The sequence below is a fragment of the Loxodonta africana genome, chromosome 5, assembly GCF_030014295.1.
Source record: "Loxodonta africana isolate mLoxAfr1 chromosome 5, mLoxAfr1.hap2, whole genome shotgun sequence".
Lineage (NCBI taxonomy): Eukaryota > Metazoa > Chordata > Mammalia > Proboscidea > Elephantidae > Loxodonta > Loxodonta africana.
Genome location: NC_087346.1, coordinates 37925904 through 37945003, shown reverse-complemented (window position 1 = coordinate 37945003; position 19100 = coordinate 37925904). Strand labels below are relative to the sequence as shown.

Sequence of the window (19100 nt, the reverse complement as noted above, 5' to 3'; positions counted from 1 at the left end):
CAAAAATTTGGCATCAATTCTACTCAAACTATTCCAGAACACAGAAAAGGAGAGAATACTCCCTGATTCATTCTGTGAAGCCAGCATAACCGTGATACCAAAGCCAGGCAAGAGCATCACACACACACAAAAAAGTCTAGACCAATACCCCTCATGAATATAGACACAATGATTATCAACAAAATTCTAGCCAATAGAATTCAGCAGCATATCAAAAAAATAATGCATCACAATCAAGTGGGATTCATACCAGGGATGCAAGAATGCTTCAACATTAGAAAATTAATCAGTGGAATTCACCACATAAATAAAACAAAGGAAGAGAATCACATGATCATCTCAGTTGATGCAGAAAAAGTGTTTGGTAAAATCCAGCACATTTTCCTGATAAAAGCTCTCAGCAAAATAGGAATGGAAAGGAAATTCCTCAGCATAATTAAGGGCATATCAAAAACCAACAGCCAACATTATTCTCAGTGGAGAAAGATTGAGAACATTCCCTTTGAGAACGGGAACAAGATAAGGATGCCCATTATTACCACTCTTATTTAACATTGTACTGGAAATCCTAGTAAATCAGAACAAAACACTGCTTGTTCGTACACCATCCTCACAATCATTGCTTTGTTTCAGGTCATTTTTGCAGCCATTGTGTCAGTCCATCTTGTTAATGGTCTTCCTCTTTTTTGCCGACCCTCTACTTTACCAAGCATGGTGTCCTTCTCCAGGGACTGGCCCCTTCTGAAAAAACGTCCCAAATTACATGAGACAAGGTCTTGCCATCCTTGCTTCTAAGGAATATTCTGGCTGTCCCTCTTCCAAGACAGATTTGTTTATTCTTCAGGCAGTCCATGTTATATTCAGTTTTCTTCTCCAGCACCACAGTTCAAATGCATCAATTCTTCTTCAGTCTTCCTTGTTTCATTGTCCAACTTGCCCATGCACATGAAGCAATTGAAAATACTCTGGCCGACTAGAGGAATCCCAGCGGTCATGGTCCCCAAACCTTCTGTTGGCCCAGGACAGGAACCATTCCCAAAGACAACTCATCAGACATGGAAGGGACTGGACAATGGGTAGGAGAGAGATGCTGATGAAGAGTGAGCTACTTGTATCAGGTGGACACTTAAGACTGTGTTGGCATCTCCTGTCTGGAGGGGAGATAGGAGGGTAGAGAGGGTTAGATACTGGCAAAATTGTCACGAAAGGAGAGACTGGAAGGGCTGACTCATTAGGGGGAGAGTAAGTGGGAGTATAGAGTAAGGTGTATATAAGTTTATATGTGACAGACTGACTTGATTTGTAAACGTTCACTTAAAGCTCAATAAAAATTATTAAAAAAAAAAAAAAGGAAATACTCTGGCCTTGGTCAGGGCCACCTTAGTGCTCAAAGTCACATCTTTGCTTTCTAACACTTTAAAGAGGTGTTTTGCAGCAGATTTGCCCAATGCAAAAAGATCCTTTGATTTCTTGACAGTTGCTTCCAGAGGAGGTGATTGTGGATCCAAGTAAAATGAAATCCTTGACAATTTCAGTATGTTCTCCATTCATCATGATGTTGCTTATTGGTCCAGTTGTGAGGATTTTTGTTTTCTTAGTTGAGGTGCAATCCATACCGAAAACTGTAGTCTTTCATCTTCATAACTAAGCGCTTCAAGTTCTCTTCACTTTCAGCAAGCAAGGTTGTATCTTCTCTATATGGCAGGTTGTTTGTGAGTCTTCCTCCAATCGTGATACTGAGTTCTTCATATAGTTCAGCTTCTCAGATTCTTTGCTCAGCATACAAATTGAGTAAGTATGATGAAAGATTACAACCCTGACACACAGCTTTTGTGATTTTAAACCATGCAGTATCCCCTCGTTCTATTTGAACTACTGCCTCTTGGTCCATGTACAGGTTCCGCATGAGCACAATTAAATGTTCTAGAATTCCCATTCTTTAAAATGTTATCCAAAATTTGTTATTATCCACACGGTCAAATGCCTTTGCATAGTCAATAAAACAGAGGTAAACATCTTTCTGGTATTCTCTGCATTCAGCCAAGATCCATCTGACGTCAGTAATGATATCTCTTGTTCCGCGTCCTCTTCTGAATACTGCTTAAATTTCTGGCTGTTCCCTGTTGATGTACTGCTGCAAACGTTTTTGAATGATCTTCAGCAAAATTTTGTTATATTAATGACATTTGTTTGATAATTCCCACATTCTGTTGGATCACCTTTCTTTGGAATGGGCATGAATATGGATCTCTCCCACTTTATTGGCCACGTCGTTGTCTTCCACAATTCTTGGCATAGATGAGTGAGTGCTTCTAGCGTTGCATCCGTTTGCTGAAACATCTCAATTGGTATTCTAGCAATTCCTGGAGCCTTATTTTTCACCAATGCCTTCAGTGCAGCTTGGATTTCTTCCTTCGATACCATCAGTTCTTGATCATATGCTACCTCCTGAAATGGTTGAATGTCAACCAGTTGTTTTTGGTACTATAACACTGTGTATTTCTTCCATCTTCTTTTGATGCTTCCTGCGTTGTTCCATTTTTTGCCCACAGAATTCTTCAGTATTGCACTCCAGGCTCAAATTTTTTCTTCAGTATTTTCAGCTTGAGAAATGCAGTGTGTGTTCCTCCCTTTTGAGTTTCTAACTCCAGGCCTTTGCACATTTCATTATAATACTTTATTTTGTGTTCTCAAGCCACCTTTTGAAATCTTCTGTTCAGCTCTTTTTGTCATTTCTTCCATTCACTTTAACTACTTACATTTAAGAGCAAGTTTCAGAGTCTCTTTTCACATCCATTTTTGTCTTTTCTTCCTTTCCTTTCTTTTTAATGACCTTTGCTTTCTTCGTGTATGATGTCCTTGATATCATCCCACAACTCATCTGGTCATCCATCATTATTATTCAAGGAATCACATCTGTTCTTGAGCTGGTGTCTAAATTCAGGTGGGATATACTCAAGGTTGTATTTTGGCTCTCGTGGACTTGTTTTAATTTTCTTCAGCTTCAACTTGAATTTGCATGTGAGCAATTAATGTTCTGTTCCACAGTCGGACCTGGTCTTGTTCTGACTGACGATATTGAGCTTCTCCATTGTCTCTTTCCACAAATGTAGTTGATTTGATTCTTGTGTATTCCATCTGGCAAGGTCCACATGTATAGTCGCCATTTATGTTGGTGAAAAAAGTATTTCCAATGAATAGTTTATTGGTCTTGCAAAATTCTATCATACAATTTCTGGCGTTGCTCCTATCACCAAGGCCATATTTTCCAACCACCAATTCTTCTTCTGTGTTTTCAACTTTTGCATTTCAATCACCAGTAATTATCAATGCTTTTGATTGCATGTTTGGTTAATTTCAGACTGCAGAAGTTGGTAAAAATCTTCAATTTCTTCATCTTTGGCCTTAGTGATTGTTGTGCAAATGTGAAAAATATTCATGTTAAAGGATCTTCCTCGTGTTGTTGTTGTTGTTATGTGCTCAAGTCAATTCTGACTCATAGTGACCCTATATACAACAGAATGAGATACTACCCGGTCCTGTGCCATCCTCACAGTCATTGCTGTGTTTGAGCCCGTTGTTGCAGCCACTTCATCAGCCCATCTCACTGAGGGTCTTCCTCTTTTTCATTGACCTTCTATTTTACCAAGCAGGATGTCCTTCTTCAGGGACTGGTCCCTCCTGATAATATGTGCAAAGTATGTGAGACAAAGTCTCAACATCCATGCTACTAATGAGCATTCTGTCTGTACTTCTTCCAAGACAGATTGTTCATTCTTCCGGAAGTCCATGGTGCATTCAATATTCTTCAACAACACCATAATTCAAAGACATCAATTCTTCTTTGGTCTTATTTACTCATTGTCCAGCTTTCACATGCTCATGAGACATTTGAAAACACCATGGCTTGAGTTAGGTGCACCTTAGTCCTTAGAGTGACATCTTTGGTTTTCAACACTTTAAAGAGATCTCTTGCATCAGATTTTCCTAATGTAATGCGTCACCTAATTTCTTGATTGTTGCTTCCATGGGCGTTGATTTTAGATCCAAGCAAAATGAAATCCTTGACAACTTTGATTTTTTCTCCATTTATCATGTTTTTGCTTATTGGCCCAGTTGTGAGGATTTTTGTCTTCTTTATGTTAAGGTGTAATCATACTTAAAGCTGTGGTCTTTAATCTTCATCAATAAGTGTTTCAAGTCCTCTTCACTTTCAGCATGAAAGGTTGTGTCATCTCATCTATATACCTCAAGTTGTTAATGAGTCTTCCGCCAATCCTGATGCTGCTTTCTTCTTCATATAGTCCAGCTTCTAGGATTATTTGCTTAGCATACAGATTGAATAAGTATGGTGAAATGGTACAACCCCGACGCACAGTTTTCCTGACTTTAAACCATACAGTCTCCCCTTGTTCTGTTTGAACAACTGCTTTTTGGTCTATGTACAGGTTCCACATGAGCATAATTAAGTATTCTGGAATTCCCATTCTTCGCAATGTTATCCATAGTTTGTTATGATCCACACAGTCCAATGCTTTTGCATAGTCAATAAAACACAGGTAAAATCTTTCTGGTATCCTCTGCTTTTAGCCAGGATCCATCTCACTTCAGCAGTGATATCCTTTGTTCCACATCCTCTTCTGAATCCAGCTTGAATTTCTGGCAGTTTCCTGTTGATGCACTGTTGTAACTGCTTTTGAATCATCTTCAGCAAAATTTTATTGTGTGTGATGTTAACGGTATTGTTCAATAATTTCTGCGTTCTGTTGAATCTCCTTTCTTTGGAATGGGTACAAATACAGATCTCTTCTAGTCATTTGGTCAGGTAGCTGTCTTCCAAATTTCTTGGGATAGATGGGTGAGTGCTTCCAGCACTGTATCCATTTGTTGAAACATCACAATTGGTATTCCATCAGTTCCAGGTGCCTTGTTTTTCACCAATGCCTTCAGTGCAGCTTGAACCTCTTCCTTTAGTACCATCGGTTCTTGATCATATGCTCCCTCCTGAAATGGTTGAACATCGACCAATTCTTTTTGGTACAGTGACTCTGTGTATTCCCTCCATCTGCTTTTGATGCTCCCTGAGTCGTTTAATATTTTCACTATAGAATCTTTCAATAGGCATATGGATAGTTTCCTATCATTGACAGCATTATACTGCAGAAAAGAATTTAAAATGTTGTTTTTGACAAAGAATGCAATACTGTTCCTCCTCAATTTGTCATTCTTATCATAGTAGACCGTAAGATTGTCCAATTTAAAATGGCCACCAGTCCATTTCAGCTCACTAATGCCTACGCTATCAATCTTTATGCATTCCATGTCATTTTTGACAATTTCCAATTTTCTTAGATTCATACTTCATACATTCAACTTTCTGATTATTAACTGATGTTTGGAGCTGTTTCTTCTCATTTTGAGTCATGCCATTTCAGTAAATGAAGGTCCTGAAAGCTTTACTCCATCCGTGTCATTAAGGTCAACTCTACTTGAGGAGGCAGCTGTTCCTCAGTAGTATTTTGAATGCCTTCCAACTTGAGGAGTTTAGAAGTAAATCACCAGATCCTTCTTCCTAGTCTGTCTTAGCCTGGAGATTTTTCTGAAACCTGTCCACCATGGGTGACCCTCCTGGTCTTTGAAATACCAGTGACATAACTTCCAGCATCACAGCAACATGCAAGCCGGCACAGTACGACAAACTGACAGACAAGTGGTGAAAAATATACTAGATGGCTGCAGTAATCAAAGCAGCCTGTTACTGGTTCAATGACAGACACACAAGCCAATAAAATAGAACTGAGAATCCAGAAGTAAGTCTGTCCACCTTGGAGCAGCTGATCTTCAACAAAGGGTCAAAGTCCATTCAATGGGGAAGAAACAGTCTCTTTAACAAATGGTAGTGACAAAACTGGATATCTATTTGCAGGAAAATGAATCAGGAGCCATACCTCACATCGTACACAAAAACTTATCCGAAATAGATCAAATACCTAAATGTTAAAGCTAAAACTATTAAGTTATTGGAAGATGATATAGGAACAAAACTAGGGGACCTAATTTTAGGCATATCAAACACAACTAAAAATGTATGAACAACAGAAAGTAGATTAGAGAACTGGGACCACCTAAAAATTAAGTACTTATGTTCATCAAAAGACTTTACCAAAGGAGTAATAAGAACCTACAGACTGGGAAAAAAATATTTGGGAATGACATGTCTGACAAGGTTCTAATCTCTAAAATGTATAGAAAACATCAGCAACTCAACAACAAAAATACAAATAAAAAAATACAAATAATACAATCCAAATAGTCAAAGGACATGAACAAACACTTCACCAAAGAGGACATTCAGGCAGGCAACAAAGACATGAAAAGATTTTCATGAGCATTAGCCATTAGAAAAGTGCAAATGAAAACTACAATGAGATACCACCCCTGCAAAAATGGTAATAACCAAAAAAAACAGAAAGCAACAAATGCTGATGAGGTTGTGGGGAAGTTGGAACTCTTACACATTACTGTTGGAAATGTAAAATGGTGCAACCACTATGGAAAATGAAAAAAAAAAAATCTAGAATTATAAATGCCTTATGATCCAGCAATCCCAGTAAGTGGGAGCTGCAGGGTAACATGACTTACGGGGAATGAAAAGTTCATCAGCTTACTCGCAAAATATCCCTATAATAAACTAGAAAACCCTATAATACCAGCCAACAAAAATCATACACTTTCCAATGTTCTGTCCTTGTGACTCAAACTTAAAGGAAGCAAGTGATACCAAAATATTACATGACTGTCAAGTGTATTGGGAAAATTAGGCACTAGAATAGGATATTGATTTCCCATACAAATAGATTATAATTAATATTTAGTATTTAGCCTTCAGATCATTGGATTCCCTTCTTCCTTCTACTTATACTATCCAATTAGCCAGTCCTCTGGCCCTAGTAACTAAGGTTCATTCCTCTAACCTTGCCATCTATAGAGCTGTGAACCTTGGTTTCTAGCCAAAGAACCTGCTCACTATTCCTAAACTTTCATTAGCCCTCTTCACTCAGAGCACCTATTCTTCTAACATTTCCTGAAGAAATATTGACTGGATGTAGTTGTGGCTGTGTTCACCTGGAAATATAGAGAATCACAAAAGCTAGCATTCTCAGTTAAGTTTCAAATGTCAACACAAAATTCTGCCATGTTTTTACTTGAACATGCACACGTAAAATGCCACATTTCTCAATCTTATTTATACTTTTTTATTGAGGGAGTTTGAGTGCTCCTAAATATAAATCCTTCTAAATAAGAACAGGCATTGAGAAAATGGGGAAAATCAGCTGTCTGAACTGGAAACAAACTCTGAATTACACGTCATTAGTGCCAGTTATATGATGCCAGCTATTTTTATTCTTATCTATCTTTCCAATATTATTTCATCTTCTAGTCAAACTCTTAGTTTATAAATATAATGGAGATATCAGGATATAATACTTTGTTCTTCATTCACAAAGTGACCTTAAACATAATGGCACAGGATGCATCAGTAAGTCAATGCTTTAAAATTTTTTCTTCATTTAAACTTTCAAATATAATTTGAAAAGACAAGATTCCCACCTGAGATTCTTTCCAAAAGCTAGGCCAAAATTTGAAGCATAGTAGATGCCTGAGAACAGGATTTCAAAAGGCTCTAGAATCATTGGCAAGGGGGAAGACATTGGTTCCTTTAAACTTTAAAATGTCAGTAGTGCCTTGAAAATTTCTGGAGAAAAAATCCATTTTTATTTATGAAGATTATTGTGAAATGTATAAAAGAGGCGATGTTTTAGTGGAAAACATAAGCTCAATTTGAATGTTTAAAGCATTTATGGTTTGTTGAGTACAGTTATTTATGTTTCCTCTTAATATGCAAATGTGAGTAAGGTTAATAAGTTACCTTTATAGCGGTACATTTCTATATTGTAACCAGCTTGTGAATCCAGAATTTAGAAGTTTCTATTCATCAACATGAGCTGTATAGGTGAATGGCTTTCGTATTATCTGAAATTTTGCTACAGTGGTTTTTTTCAAATGTATATCTTAATGTTCTGTCTTCCACTTTACTATTGAGTACATGAAAGCACTAATGTAGCATTATGGACATTTTGATTGGGCCTCAACAATTAATATATTTTCCTAATTATTTAACGAGGAATTCTCATTAACATTCAATGCTTTGATTCCAATATTAGTATTTTCAATCCAATGGGAACTAAAGTTGGATTTTTAAATTAACTGTTTTTTTGTTTCCTTTCACAGAGCTCAACTTCTTGATTATAAGAAGGCTCTGAACTTGACCACATATCTCAAAATGGAAAAGGATTTTTTACCGTGGCAGAGAGTCATTTCAGCTATAACCTATATTATTAGCATGTTCGAAGATGATACAGAGCTATACCCTCTGATTGAGGTGGTACTAATGATATGATATCTTATGAAAGTAAACCTTTAACCATTAGTAGAATCAGAAACTTCCTGGGAGAAGGAGCTCCAGCAGGAACACAAAACACAAAAGCATATTTGCCTGCCAAGCGAAATCAAAGGGAAGAACAATGACTCAACTAATCAAAGCAAGAGATGTTACCTCTCCTTTTTCAACTTGCAGTTCATCAATACTTGTGGTTCAGTGTACCACATAAAGATACATTAGTATCAGAAGGAATAAAATAATTAATATTTTATTTAAAATAAACAGCATTTTAACCACAGATATTAACTATCCTATGTTAAGTGAATTGATCTGTATTAAAATGAATTTACTCTTATCAAAATATAACATTATATTTCCTTATTCTTACTGCTTTTTACAGTGAGAAATTTTATTTAAAGATAATCATTCTAAATACTTTGTTTTGTGATTTCTATAGCACTTTGGCAGGACATTTGTAATTTTAGGCCAATTCTGGATTCAGATCTCTAGGTCTTCCATTTGCTAAATGAAAGGCCTTGGAAAGATGGTTTAATATTCATGAGTCTTAATTCGCTTTGTAAAACAGAAATGTCAGCACTTGACTTCCTATGGTGATAGGGAAGTGAGGATCAAATAATGTAGAAGTCCTTTGTGAATTCTTAGGCAATGTAAACATGTTAAAAAAAAATTAGTTATTATTATTTTATCAATACTTGTGCCATCTTCTTAGTGCAGGAAGTATGTCATGTGTTGTTCTATTACATATGTTAACTAAGAAATGGAATTTAAAAGACAGTTATCCAAAGTTTGATAAAACATTAGAGAAAGGCCTCAGATGTTTCATAACTTCAAAATTGTAGCAAAATTTCAGTGTGATGAAACTGAGTATATCCCTTTCCCTAAAGACAGGCCCAAAGTTCTATGAACTAATAAAAAATAAAAGATTGCAACAAGGGCCTGTAGATTATAGTAAACGGTAGACTGTTGATAAATAGTAAGTTATTACTCATTTTACATGGTGCTTTTTGTTTTTTTTAGAGTTACTTCCAAGATCAAGTGAAGCCCATTGCAGATTCTCTGGGTTGGAATGACACTGGAGACCACATAACAAAGTTAGTTCTCATCTTTTTAAAACTAATCTACATTTAACATTTGTTTGTGTGTATTAAGACCTGTTGAAAAAAGTTCAAGGCCCAAGCTTTGTGCTTGTTTGTTTGTTTTCTAGGTTACTCCGGGCCTCTGTGTTAGGGCTTGCATGCAAGACGGGAGATAGAGAAGCTTTGAACAATGCTTCCCAGTTGTTTGAGCAGTGGCTAAGCGGAACTGTAAGGTGACTGTTCACCATGTTTTCGTTTATACAAAACCTTAAGCTGGAGAAATGAGTAATTGGAATCTCTGACACATTGTTTCTCCTTGTAGTCTTCCTGTAAATCTTAGGCTTCTGGTATATCGGTATGGGATGCAGAACTCTGGCAATGAGACTTCATGGTACTACACTCTTGAGCAATACCAGAAAACATCATTAGCTCAAGAAAAAGAAAAACTGCTCTATGGATTAGCATCAGTGAAGAACGTTACTCTTTTGTCAAGGTAAGTTAGGGCTTTTATTTTACTTTGTTGTTGTTGCTGTGTGCTGTCAAGTTGGTTATGATCCATAGCAACTCTGTATGACTGAGTAGAACTGCACCACAGGGTTTTCTAGGCTGTAATCTTTACGGGAGCAGATCACCAAGTCTCTTCTCCTGTGGAGTGGTTGGTGGGCTCGGACTGCCAACCTTTCAGCTAACAGCCAAGCGCTTAACCATGGAGCCACCCGAGCTCCTTTTATTTCACTTAGAAGAATGGTATTTAATATTTCATGTGCCGCAGTCTCTTTAAAAACAATTGCCACTTAGTCAATTCCAACTCATGGCAACCTCATGCTTGTCAAAATAGGACTGAACTCCATAAGATTTTCAATGGCTGATTTTTCAAACGTAGATCACTAGGCCTTCCTTCCGAGGTGCATCTGGGTGGACTCGAACAGCCAACCTTTCAATTAGCAGCCAAGTGTGTTAACTGCTTGCACCACCCAGAGACTCTATTAAAGTATGATGTCCATTTAAAAAAAAAAAACTATTAAAAATTATTTTCCCTCCAAGAAACAAAATATTTATGTAATAGTTGTTTAAACAAACAGCAAAAAAAAAAGTAATCTCCTATAAAAGAAGTCTGACAGCAGACAGTTTCCAATTTTATGCAACATCTCAATATTTTCATCCAGGATTCAACTCTGTCTCTTTCGGTTCTGTTATCCTCAACATATTGGATGTCTCATGACTTCCAGAGCCAAACTTTACATCTTCACACAAACAGGGGGAAGGATAGGAGCCAAAGAGTTTCTTCTCACAATGCCATGCCTTTTATGCCATGAGAACAAATCTTTCCACAATCCAGAATTGGTCAAATAACTACCACTTGATTATTCCCTGACTAAGATGGACTTTGACTGATTTGGACTAATCTTGATTCTCTGGGGCAGGGGTAGCAGTTTACCTACCGTAGGATCAAAGATCTCTAATGATGCTGAACAAAACTGGGCTCTATTGGCAGAGGAGAAGGAGTGTCTGCCACAATGTGCATACATGCAAATTATGAATTTATATTCCACTCAGAAGGTACACAGACCACTTAAAAATCATCTATGCATCTTCCTCCGCTTCGTATCTATGCTCCAAATCAACTAGCTTCTGCCTTAATTGATTTTTTGCTTAGTTATGATTTCTCTGTTATTTACTTCATTCATTTAACCAACTTATGGTGTTCTTTCTGTGTATAGGCAAATAGATTATGGGAATAAAACAAATAGGTATATACCCAAAAGAATTGAAAGCAAGTACTAAAACAAACACTTATACACCAATGCTCATTGCAGCTTTATTCACAATAGGCAAAAAGGTAGAAACAATCCAAATGTCCATCAACAGAGGAATGGATAAACAAGGTGTGTTCTACACATACAATGAAATATTATTCAGCCATAAAGAGAAATGAAGTTCTGACACATACTATAACATGGGTGAACCTTGAAGACATTATTCTTCATAAAATAAGTCAGTCACAAAAGGATAATATTGTATGATCCCAGTTACATGCAATATCTACAATAGGCAAATGCATAGAGACAGAAGGTTGATTAGTGGCTATCCAGGCTGAGGAAACGGGAGAATGGAAAGCTGTTGTTTAATGGGTACAGAGTTTCTGTTTGGAGTGATGAAAAAGATTTGAAAAGAAATAACAGTGATGGTTGTACAACATTGTGAATATAGTTAATGCCAGGGAATTGTACACTTAAAAATGGTTAAAATGGCAAATTTTGTGTTATATATATTTTACCACAATAAAGAAAAGTTTAAAAAAATGAATGAGACATGGTATCTGTCCTTGAGAAACTTACAGCTTTACAGCAGAGGCAGAATATAAACAGTAAATTACAATGCAAGAGTACATATACTATAGTAAGATGTCTTCAGTATTCTGTCTAGGTATGCCAATTATCAGTGTATTGTCTTTCAGGTCTGAATCCACCTTCCTTTGCCACACTTTGTAATACTTAGACTCCACCCAGCATCCCTCGTCAGCTGGAGTGTTAGGCTTTGTCATTTGAGGGTTCTGGAAGGATATTGCAAGGCATAGCAAAGAAAGATGCTTTTCTTCCTGTTTCCAATGTGTTCTTCTTCCTGCTTCTGTGGTGCAGGTGCCATTGGCAGGTAGGGTATCTTTGTGCTTGCCATCTTGTGAAGTTCCTTGTCACCCCAATGGGTGGCTTTCTATTCATCAGCCCTGACCTATGAAAAGAAGGGCTAAGTGGAAACACCTAGAACTTCCTAGCGGCACAGTGGTTAAGAGCTTGGCTGTTAACCAAAAGGTCTGCAGTTTGAATCTACCAGCTGCTCCTTGGAAACCCTATGAGGCAGCTCTACTTTGTTCTGTAGGATCGGTATGAGTTAGAATCAGCTCGGCATCAACCGGTTTGGTTTTTTGGCACCATGATAGTAAACCAGAGCAATACTATATCCTTGGAGAGGATAGATTCAGACATACTGATACTTATCATTTCCCATTTAAGTAGCCAGTACAAAAATTGGATGAATCCTGGGGAATGACTGTGAGCTATCATAAAATTAATCAGGTGGTGAACCCTATTGCAGATGCTGCACCAGATGTAATATGTTGACTAAAGCAAATTAACACAGATGTGCAGCTATTGAACTGACACATGTTCTTTCCTGTATGACAATATGTAAAGACCACCATAAATGGTTTGGTTTTGCTTGTCAGGCCCAACAGTACACCTTTACAGTTTTGCTTCAGAAGTATGTCACCTCTTCTGTCTGCCATAATATAGTCCATCAAGATCTTGATCATCTTGACTTTGCACAAAACATTATACTGAGCCATTATGTTGATGAGAAAATTATCAAGTAGTTTAGATACACTAGTAATATTCTTGTAAACTAGAAAGTAGAAGATAAATTGCACAAAAATTCAGGGACCCACTACATCAGCAAAGATTCTGGGAGTTCAGTGGCCTAGAGCATGTTCAGATATCCCATCCAAGGTGAAAGAAAAGTTGCTCCACCTACCACAATTTTTTTTTTTTTTAAGTGATCTTAGTAAGCCTTTTTGGATTTTCAGTGTACCGCCCCACATTTTGGAGCCCTGGTGGCATAATGGCTAAGAACATGGCTGCGAACCGAAAGGTCTGCAGTTCAAATCCACCAATCACTCCTTGAAATCCTATAGGGCAGTTCTACTCTGTCCTATAGGGTCGCTATGAGTTGGAATCGGCTGGATGGCAACAGGTTTGGTTTGTTTTCTTTTTTTTAATCCCACATTGCAGTGTACTACTTTAACCTATTTACAAAGTCTGCCAGTTTTGAATGGGGACCAGAGCAAGAGAAGGCTCTGCAACTAGTCCAGGCTAAATAAAAGTTTGCTGTGAATTCCTTACCCGATCTGAAACATATAGTAAATGTGTCATTTTCATATCAGTGTAGATTTACTCACACAACTGCAGGTACAAAGAAAATGTACCTATGACTGAACTGAGTGTTTCAAAGAGCTCCACATGATTGGGTGATGAGCCAGTAAAATGGGAAATAAAGAATTTTGACTATTATTGTCTGTCAATCTAGCTTTTAAATCAGTTGTTAAACTAGAATTCTAGTTTAAATGGTCTCTTTTGGGTAGATGTTCAGTCTTCTAGAGTTCTTGGTATTCTTCGTGTTCCTTCTGTGTAGGGAAAGGTAATTCACCAATGGTGTGAATGAAGAAAGAGAACTCTGCTCCTTGCTGAGTTTTGCCTTAAGGTATTTACCTATTATGGTCCTGGACTAGAGCCCACTGACTTTACATTGATCACATTTTACCTGTTGGAGCACTGTCTTTCATCCAGAGATGAAAGTTGCAGCCTCAGTAATTTGCCTTTGTTCACTAAGTATTATGCTGTGTGGCATTTTTGTCTTCCCAGTGGCTCTCTTAGCATCCCTACATCTTATGGCCAGGCTAAAGAAAGTTCTAGGTCTCCCTACATAGTAACCACAAGTCAAAGGAACAAGAACATGACCTCAAACTTGTTAATCTGTTTTTCTCTCCCTGTCTAGGATGTACTATCACTCCCATACCATGTTGGACAAAGCACAAAAGTAGATATTGAACTCTAGGCCTTTTCTCTAGGGATTAGATAGACCAATGTTTCCCTCAAAGCCAGAGTTTTCTTCAGTCTTACTTAGGGTAAAGTCTTCAAGCCTGGCTCTTCATGTATTAATAAAAATATAATAAATTAGAATTATATTCTCTTTTTGACAAAGGCTGACTCTCAAAACTATCATCTCACAACACAAGCTGAACAGTGATCCCTTTGTTCTAGGTGTTATTTCATATCTGGGTATTATTTCCTCCTAAAGATAGGAAAGAAGCAAGTCAGTAGGTAGGAAGTCATGGAGCAACAAGACTTGGAGAATGTGAAAATATATGTGACCTATTAGCATGTGGAAACCCTGAAAGCATAGTGGTTAAGAGTTTGGCTGGTAACCAAAAAGTTGGCAGTTCGAATGCTCCAGGAGCTCCTTGGAAACCGCATGGAGCAGTTCTACTCTGTCCCATAGGGTTGCTTTGAGCCGGAATCAGCTCGACAGCAACGAGTTTAGTTTTGTTTTTTTTATCAGCATGTAGCCAGGATGAGAGGACGTGTTTACAGTCAGGTAATATATCTCATATAACAAACAGCTATGGGAAAAACATGGCCTGAAATTGGATACAGCTTAACTTGGAAGATCTAGTCAGCAGGTGGAATGATCAGATAATGGTTTGTTGTTCCCTTTGTTTGATACCACCTGCATATTCTTTTTCTCTTTGGTGTACTTTCTCTGATATCCGTACAATATCTGATATGGCATATTAAAAGAGATAGAAGATCATAGTATTTTCCTTCCAGAGAAACTACATGCTAGTTAATTTTAACATTGGTTTTTGAGATGCCTTTCTTATAATCAATAAAATAGGTGCTTCTCTTATCTGGAAACACTTTTTGAATAATAATATGCAGTTGTAAGATATTAAGCTAGAAATGCAACTGTAGGTACAGTTATGGCACAAATTTAGTAAAATCTATCCATTTGGTCACCTAATTTATCTTGGATTTATTTGTGTTATGCTATAATTATAGTCAATCAATCTAACCATACAGGTTACATTTGAAGGCTGCTTCTTACAATCTAGGGAAGATCACACTAGGCTTAACTGTTATCCTATAGAAAAATAAGAGTATAAATACTTTCCCCTAATTTATTGGCTCTTTTTTTAGTCCAGGACATAGTAGTAAGTGAATGAAGTACTTCTATTCAATCAGCGCTATAATTTTTTTTAAGTTAATGATTAAAATTCTGTTTTCTATTGTTTGTAGTACTTGCAAAATAATCTATTTTTTAAGGTTTGTATAATTTAAATTTTACTAGTCCTCAAAATCATGTTGTTCTTTAAAAGTGGTTAAATGTATTAGAAAAGTTTAAATTGTCTTTCATCATTTGTCATATTTAATTAACTTTGTCAGTTGGTGCCTCAAGAACTGAATTGTTGGAATGAAAGCGATGCTCTATTGGAATTTAGTGAAGGGAGAACATTAAAAGTTCATTTTGAATCGTTTTTCTGTTTTACTTCTCTTAGGTATTTGGATTTTCTCAAGAACTCAACCCTTATTAAAAGTCAGGATGTGTTTACAGTCATCCGATACATATCATATAACAGCTATGGGAAGACTATGGCCTGGAATTGGATACAACTCAACTGGGAATATCTAGTCAACAGGTGGGATGATCAGATAATGGTTTGTTGTTCTCTTTGTTTGTTACCGTCTGCAGTCTGCAGATTTTCTTCTTTTTCTCTTTGGTGTACTTTCTCTTATATCAATACAATATCTGAAATGGTATATCATTCGAGACAAATGATCATGGTATTTTTCTTCCAGGGAAACAATATGCTAGTTAATTTTAAGCACAATTCCTTTTCTGGAATTTATTGTTCCTGATGTCAAATTTATTGTTTCTGTTGGTCAAATTGTGAGATATGGAGATATGACTAAACTGCATTATTTTTCATTTGGTTAAAACAAATTAATATAATCCTGCCTGTTACGCTAACACATAACATAATGCCAGACATGTGTTTAGTCCACAGTTAATATTTGATGAAAACTAAATGAGAATTCCTGGACCTGGGTTCATATTAGAGCCTTATATCTTACTGAGCTTTTATGAACAATAACATATTTCTCTTGACCAGATAATTAAACTTGAAGTATCCTGAAAAGCACTTAAAAGGGACCTATATTTCCCAGGCAACAGCAGTTTTAAAATGGGAAATAGCAGAACAAGAGCAAAACCAAGGAAAGAGATGATTTTGCAAAATTCTTATTTATTCAGCCCTATGGAGAAATATTGCATTCTTGATCTTGGTCCTCCAAATTTTATGCTCAGCCTCCATTAAAAATGTATGTCTTTGACAGAGTACAAAAAAATCATATGTCCCAAATAAATGTGCAAACATTGACCAAAAAACCTTTACGATCTATAATCCACACACTGGAAAACAGCCTCTGTTATACCCTCTTGACCTCTTCTGTCTACCCAGCAGCACAGCCTAGTTGATAATAATGACTGCCTTATAAGAAATACTAGTGACAAAGATAAATTTTATTTCTTTTTTCTTTTCTACCCTACAACTCACCAGAGGAAATCCTGGTGGCATAGTGGTTAAGAGTTTAGGCGCTAACCAAAAGGTCAGCAGTTCAAATCTACGAGGCACTCCTAGGAAACCCTATGGAGCAGTTCCACTCTGTCTTATAGGGTATCTATGAGTCAGAATCTAGATGGCAACTGTTTTGTTTTGTTTTTTCACTTACCAGAATGCCATTGTCTCCATTTGCATTTCTCTTTCTTCCGCATTATATCTCTAGCCGTGACCATTATTTTTGCCTATTTGTGATGAATTTTTGCCTTTTCTAGTCTTGTCAATATTCAATGTAGCTGCCCATTCATCTGTATGAATACTGTCGAATGTGTATCTGTGTACATGCACGTGTGCTGTGTTCGTCTCTTTATAATTGTTTCAATGAAATGCTTGGTTTACAATTAATAAAGCTACCTATTGAGAATATGTTATCTGGGGGTAGCAGTTAATATTATACAAGTTAATAACCCTCATTTTGAAAGAAGTACATCTAATGATATATATTGTATGTATGTGTGTGTGTGTGTTTTAATAAAAAAGACCATGAAACTCTTTTTTTTTTTTTTTTTTTGGTGTGTGTTAAAAGAAACCTGTGTAGATATAACATAATGCTTACTTTTGAATTATTATGAGAAGACAAGTAAATAATGTTCTATTTTGCATATTAAAATGCCCATTCCCTTATTGCTTATTAAATAGAATATTTCTCAAGGCCTGTTTGAATAGCTCTTGTTTGATTTATTTCAAATAATTCGTTTTTCACTTTTAAAAATGTGTTAATTGTCATACCTATTTAAAAAAAGGTAGAAAAAATTATGTGCTACCTTGTCATAAACATCTGGCCTTAAAATGAATCTAGTAGACTAAATGATCTGAATTTTTTTCTAAAAAATAAATTGGTAAACTTTTTCCAGAGCTAGTTCTAAAACCGTAGCCCAAGGCTTTTAATATTTCTTCATGGTCTAATGATCCACTTCTCATGAGGTATTTCAAATGGCTTCAAACATAAAACTGTATAATAACCACATGTCTGACCTACACAAAAAATACCCAATATTAATTATAGTTAGTTCAAATAAATAGAATTTCCCCATGAAAATTGAATAAGTTAAATTAAATAGAAATGAGCTTCATCCAAATATTTCCAAACTCGTGTAGTGTTTCTGAATTTTAAAATGAGTAGTTTCACAACCTCCATCTCTGAATAATTTATTGCAACCCTAAATAAAAAAAAAAAATTGTTTTTTTAAGTGAAGCTTTGTCTTGCAATCTTCATGACAGCTGATAACCACACTATTAATGTCCTTACCAGTTTGAGATTTAACCCCAAATTCCCAAAGACACTTTGGAAATTATTATTTGCTTTTGTTTCTTCCCTGTTAGCACAGTGGTTAAAGGAATTGACTGCTAACTGAAAAGTCATGGTTCGAAACCACCAGGAGCTCCTTGGGAGAAAGATGTGGCAGTCTACTTCCATAGAGATTTACATCCTTGGAAATCTTATGGGGTTTGGTTTTGGGTTTTTTTGGTTTTTTTTTTTTTTTTGGTTTGTTTGTTCCACTAAACTCTCAGATGAAACTGTGAAATGGAGTGAACCCAGTAAGTAAAAAATGTGGTGTGATGAAGTTCAATTTTAGTTTATGACCATCAGTGAAATTGTAAGTCAGTGTGACATGACTGAAACAATTTAAACAGTATCTCATAAATGAAATAATTTAATAAGCACTTAATTGAAGCGAGGATCAGAACCATTTCTTTTGGATATCATACTTATAAGCCAAAAACCAAATATGTTGCTGTCAAGTCAATTCCGACCTATAGCGACCCTATAGGACAGAGCAGAACTGTCCCATAGGGTTTCCAAGGACTGGCTTGTGGATTCCTTCAAACTGCTGACTTTTTGATTAGTAGCCTGAGCTCTTAACCACTGCGCCACCAGAGCTCCATAGTACTTATAGAAGTGTGAAATGTTAAATATTAGACCAAGGAGATGATTTTTATATAGTTATTTTTTCAAAATAAAGATATAATTCAGCCCTTACTTTAGTTTTAAAGGTAACCAATATGAAAAATATTTTTCTCTTATTTTCTACACTATATGATATTTGCTTTTGAGATGAACATGGTTTGTTCTCACATGTCTAGAAATCCTATAGGGAGTTGCAGTCTTTATTTAACCTATTCATTGCTAGTTCCCAAACATGTCCTTTAATTTTTAGTCACTAAGAGCAAAACAAACAGAAGAAAAATGTTATAGAAATTATTGACTGTCACTGAAGAAAATCATTTATAAGTAATCAGGAGACTTTCTTTTAATTTATAGTATGTCAGTCCAAAAACTTAGGGTTTCTTTAAAATACTCATTTTCTGTTTATAAAAAACATGTCTT

At 36.2% G+C, this 19100-nt stretch overlaps 1 protein-coding gene across 2 annotated transcripts in view; it reads left to right on the top strand.

Annotated features, from left to right (window-relative positions):
- Positions 1 to 19100, top strand: part of ENPEP (glutamyl aminopeptidase) — a 124957-nt gene that overhangs the window by 91137 nt on the left and 14720 nt on the right. Inside the window, exons 14-18 of one of the 2 annotated variants that reach the window (XM_010590507.3) lie at positions 8293 to 8443; positions 9482 to 9555; positions 9669 to 9773; positions 9863 to 10033; positions 15650 to 15790. In XM_010590507.3, the coding sequence (XP_010588809.2) occupies positions 8293 to 8443; positions 9482 to 9555; positions 9669 to 9773; positions 9863 to 10033; positions 15650 to 15790 (642 nt within the window). The remainder of the gene's footprint in view (positions 1 to 8292; positions 8444 to 9481; positions 9556 to 9668; positions 9774 to 9862; positions 10034 to 15649; positions 15791 to 19100) is intronic. The other variant, XM_064285440.1, reaches the window with a different exon arrangement.